The sequence below is a fragment of the Chlorella variabilis genome (assembly GCF_000147415.1).
Source record: "Chlorella variabilis unplaced genomic scaffold CHLNCscaffold_2, whole genome shotgun sequence".
NCBI lineage: Eukaryota > Viridiplantae > Chlorophyta > Trebouxiophyceae > Chlorellales > Chlorellaceae > Chlorella > Chlorella variabilis.
The window spans coordinates 262,946-267,965 of record NW_005435086.1 but is presented as its reverse complement, the minus strand read 5'-3'; the positions used below and the strand labels follow the sequence as shown (position 1 = coordinate 267,965).

At 69.1% G+C, this 5,020-nt stretch overlaps 1 protein-coding gene across 1 annotated transcript; it reads right to left on the bottom strand.

Annotated features, from left to right (window-relative positions):
• Nucleotides 1-2,261: 2,261 nt before the first annotated feature.
• On the bottom strand, nt 2,262-4,740 carry CHLNCDRAFT_19302 (hypothetical protein; the record flags this gene model as incomplete). The annotated part of the gene is made up of 9 exons (XM_005851020.1): nt 2,262-2,370; nt 2,557-2,654; nt 2,838-2,900; nt 3,103-3,195; nt 3,312-3,402; nt 3,607-3,704; nt 3,886-4,002; nt 4,185-4,367; nt 4,678-4,740. 9 exons carry the CDS (start codon nt 4,738-4,740, stop codon nt 2,262-2,264), a joined length of 915 nt encoding a protein of 304 aa, XP_005851082.1.
• Between the last annotated feature and the right edge of the window lie 280 nt (nt 4,741-5,020).

Sequence of the window (5,020 nt, the reverse complement as noted above, 5' to 3'; positions counted from 1 at the left end):
CCATGTCCACCACCCGCAGCTTGTCGCCGATCTTGGTCTGTACGGGCGGAACCAGGCAGGCAGGAGCGCGGCCGCTTCGTCACAAACGGAATCGCCCGCTGGCGGTGGCGTGGGCCAAAAACAGGCCGGACAGCCAGGCAGGCTCCACGGGAACCCACCCCACCCCAACACACGCACACACACACAGGCACACAGGCACAGGACACCGCCAACAACACACACATACATCCACACACACACCACCACCGCCGCCGCCGCCGCCGCTCACCCGCGTCATCCAGCTCCCGCTCCACCCGCTGCAGTATGCCCGCCACTCGGTCCTCCAGCCGCTTGGCGCCCACCAGGTGCTCCAGCTGGGCCTGGCGCTTGGCCTGCGGGCGGACAGGGGGTGGGTTTTAGGGGATGGGGGGTGGACAAGGGAGTGGGAGCTGGAGCGTGGAGGCACGGCAGGGGAGGGAGGGGAGCGAGGGAGGCCGGCCGAGGGGTGGGGTGGGATCCCCGATGCAGAGCAGGGGCAGGCAGGCTGCCACAGGCAGCCGCAGCGCGCGGCAGGCTCGCCCGCAGGCCGCAGCGGGCAGCCGCCGCCGCACCTCCAGAGCGCCCTTGGCAAAGACCATGCCCACTCCACGCGTCTCCAGCTGCCCTTCCAGCCTGCAGCCAAGCTTGTTGTTGTACTCATTTCAGGTGGAGGGCTTGCAACAGAGGCGGGCTTGGGCAGGGCGAGCAGCAGCCCCCACCCTGCCGCCCGACCGCAGGCAGCCGGGCAGCAGCGGTCCCTGGCGGCGCCGCGGAGGCGCTGCCAGCGGCACCCCAGAAGCCACCAGCATAGGCCACAACCCCACCACCCGCACACACCTCCCAATCTCCTTCTCCACTAGCTCCATAAACTCATCCCGCTCTCGAGCCACCCCGCTGGCAGACGCCAGGTGGGCTAGCGCTCTGCAGGGTACCAGGCGGGGCAGAACAGCTGAGCAGGCCGGACGCTCGATGCGGGATGGCGAGGGCGGTGTGGCGATGCTGTTGTTGATGGTGCATCGGCAGGGTGTGTTGATAAGGTTTGGCATGGTTTGTTAGTTTTGGTCTGGTGGTTGTTTGAGGGCGGCTGGGTGGAGGGAGCGGCGGGTGGCAGGACAGCTGGGAGGCGGGGAGGTGGGCGGGCACTCACGTGATGACCTTGCGCATGCGGTGCTTCTTGGCCCCCGCCGCCTTGAGCTCCTTTTCCTCCGCTGCACAGTGTGTGGCGGGGGAGGGGTCACCACGACAGGAGGCGAACTGCTCACGGCAGGCGCTGCATTGCGGCACATGCGGCGCGGGCCTAGCGGGCGTAGCGGTACATCCAACTGTCCCGCCCAAAGGAAGGAAATTAGCCAGGCGTAGCGGGCCCAGCGCATGGTGGCACGGTCCGGCAGGCTCCCCAGGGCTGCCGCAGGCGTCCAGCCCTGCTCACCCGACTCTCCCTCCAGGTGCTCAAACACCACAGCGGCGGCGGCCTCACGTACCACGGCCGCAGCGGCGGCGGCCGCCGCCATGGTGCGCGCGTCGGCGGCGCCCGCGGTCACGGGCAGCTCCGAGGCGACCTGCGGCAGCAACTTGTGTGTGAGAGCGATGGCGGGTGAGGATGTGCGCGTGCGGCGAGGCGCGGGGGCGTTCTGAAAGCACGCGAAAACCCGGCAAGTTCCCAGCTGCAGTACAGCTCGTGCAGTACTGCGGTACTGGCCGTACCACCCTCACGCACCGCCTCCTCCTCCTTGATCATCTCCTCCTCCCGCTCCAGAAGCTCCAGCCGTCGCTCAATGGCCTCGGTCTTGTCGCCGCTGCAAGGGCAGGCGCAGGGGGCGACATCAGGGGTTTGGGCTGGGCCGGGGAGGAGCAGAGGCAGCAGCAGAGCAGCGCAGGTCCTACACATCTGAGCCACCCACAGGCACCTGCTGCATGCATCGCACACTGGCCGCAACGAACATGCAGACAGGGCAGCAACGGATGTGCCAGGCAGCCCATGCACGCCCAGCCCACCTCTCCGCGGTGGCAAACAGCTCCACATCCTCCACCACCTCATCAGGCAGCGTGGAGAGCGTCTCCCTGCGGCGACCACAGCGTGCACAGCATGGAGGCAGCAGTGAGCATGCAGCATGGGCTGGGAGGCAGCGGGGGTCTACAGCTACAGCACATGGCGGCAGCTGCTGCAGGGGTGTGGTTGGCAGGCAGCAGCGCGGTGTGGCGGGGTGGGGGGCTTGGAAGGAAGGCGGGCGGGCACGGTACGACTAGCGGGCGTGCCTGAGGCTCTTGACATCCACCGCGCGGGGGCCGCGCCCCAAGGGCTGGGTCACTGTGAATGCCCGGGAGAGGAGCAGCAGCGAGGAGGGCAGGTGCCTGCGGGGGGGGGGGCAGCGCCGGCGGGCGGGAAGGCTGGTGGGCGGCCAGGCCGGGCCGCCTGCCTCCCATCCCGCCCCCTGTAGCGAGCGATGCATATCCACCTATACACCCCGCCCTGCATCCTGCGTCCACCCCGCGGAATGGCCATCCCGCGCCGTGCGGCGCAGGGCTGGGGTCGCTCACTTGTTCAGGGACCAGTCGATCCACTCCGCCAGCTGCTGCCGCATGAACTCGGCGGCGCCCTCGCCAAAGGGTGCCCGCATGCCGCGCGCGCGGCACGCCTGCAAGGTACACGCAGGCAGGGTGCATGGCCGAATCGACGCATGCGGCGGCGCGGTTGGTGGGCAAGGCGGCGTGCCGGGGCGGTGGACAACAAGGAACCACAGGGCAAAAGGGACGCCCCGGAGGTAAGGACAGGAAGCAAGCATCCCCCTCTCTACCCACCACGGCGCCCGCAACCTCACCTGCCGCAGCTCGTCCTCAGTCAGGCTCTCCAGCCCCTCCTGCTGGATGTCCTGGTCGTCCTCCTGCGGTACAGGATGATGGGGGCGGTACAGGTGGGCAGCAGGGGCAGCAGGGTGGGACGGCGGGACCTCCCAGTTGGCGGCAGGGTGCTTGTGGGACGCACAGACACACGACGGAGCGGGCCTGCGGCAGGCAAGGCAAGGCCAAAGCCTCAGCCTCCGCTCTGCTCTCAGCAGGGCCGTTCGTTATGGGATCCCAAGGCACCTTGATTTCCAGCAGGTGGCGGCGCAGGCGGGCGCGCAGGAAGGCGTCGGTGCCAAACGGCTGGATGCCCACGAAGCGGCACAGCGACACCAGCTGCACCCTGCAGGCGGCACAGGCGGGGAGGTGGGGAGGCAGGTGACTGGAGGGCGGGGCTGGTGGTCCGGTCGGCGTGGCGGTACTGCAGGTACACATGGTGGTACCGCAGGCACACCGTACCGCTCCAGGTTGTCCAGCGTCAGCTCGTCGTTGAACAGCTTGCTGAAGCGCAGCAGCTCGCTGACCGGCACATCCTCGCCCGCGCTGGAGGAGGATGGGGGGGTGGGGAGAGAGGCAGGCCGCAGAGGTTGAGAGGAAAACAGTGTGCGGGCTGCGCGGAGGGGACCTGGCTGTTGAGGGAGAGGCAGCTGGAAGCATCCTGGCAGCCAGCGTCCCATGACAACGCCACACACAGCGCATGCCACACGCATGCGCACGCGGGGCCGCGCGCGGCGCCCGGGGGCGTACCGCAGGCGCTGCATGAAGCGGTACAGCTCCTCCGCTGACGTGGCAGTCTCCCCGCTGCGGCTCTTCTGCATGTCGCTCGCCATCTCCGCCACCGTGTCCTGCACTCACAAGTTCGTGGGGAGGAGGGTGAGCGGTTGGGGGATGGATGCACGCAATGGAGTGCTCCCAGAGCGTGAAAGCGCGGGGCGGGGCGGGCCTGGGACGGAGCAGGGGGCCACGCCACAGGAGCCTGCTGCCCCGGACCATGCAACATCCAGCAGCCCCACCAGGCACCCCCACCTGCAGGAAGCGCGCTAGCTCCATGCGTGCCCCGATGCGCCGCTTCATCTCCTCCTCCTTCTTCAGCTTGTCCTCAAACGTGCTGGGCAGCATGTTGGGGAAGAGCTTGAGGGCCACCTGCGCGCGCAGAGGGAGGGCAGGCGGCAGGTGGCAGGAGGCAGCTTGTTTGTGTTGGGACCCAACTCGCGCGGCGAGCGCTGGCGAAGTGGCGGGCCCGCCGCTGCGGCGCCGGCGAGGGGGACAACGGCAGCCTGCCCTTGCGCCCCGGGTGTGCACACGTGTGGCAGCCCGGGCCTCACCGGCAGCAGCAGCTCCATGAAGGGGATGACCACAAACACCAGCATGGGCACGAGGCGGAAGAGGTCCGCCGAGGTGCGGGTCAGCTGCGCGCGCTCGCGCCGGCTCAGCGTGCGCCCGTGCACAATCTTGGCCACCAGGCGGGACGCGATCTTGGCGTCGGCGGCCAGAAGCTTGGTGCCGACCTGGGAGGGAGGGGAGGGGAGGGGAGGGAGAGGGGGCGATGAGACGGGGCGATGAGAAGAAGGGAGGGAGGGAGGCAGGCAGCAGAGAAGGAGCGATGAGAAGGAGGAAGGGAGGGAGGAAAGAAAGAAAGCAAGGCTGTTCAGGTGGAAGTCGGGTCGCCGGGCAAGGCGCCCTGCCGGTGGCGCGGCCCTCCACCACCCCAGCTCTGCCTGCCGCCTGCCCTCAACTCCTTCGCTGGCGCATGCGCCGCCGCCCGCCGCGTTCCGCGCCCAGCCGTCACCCCGCTGCCAGCACCGACCACCCACCCACCCAATAATGCTTGGCTTCCTTCTTGATGACAGTCCACCAGCGGGAGTAGGTGGCGCGCTGCATGGCCCAGGGCTGGGCAAAGAAGCGCACAATCCTGCGGGGCAGGCAGGCAGGCGCGGGGCAGTTGGTGCGGCAGGTGCGGAGCAAAGGGGCGAGCTGAGACCGCCCTGGCTCGGCGCCACAGCTGCTGCAGCCCGCAGCTAGCACGAGTCAGGCAGCCGCCCAGATAGCACCGCTGCCGGGCGTATTCGCCCCGTCTCCCACACTGCAGCCCCTCCTCCCCAGCAAGCCAGCCAAGTCGCCGTGCTGCTCCGCCCGCAGCCCCGCTCACTTGGCGGGCGCT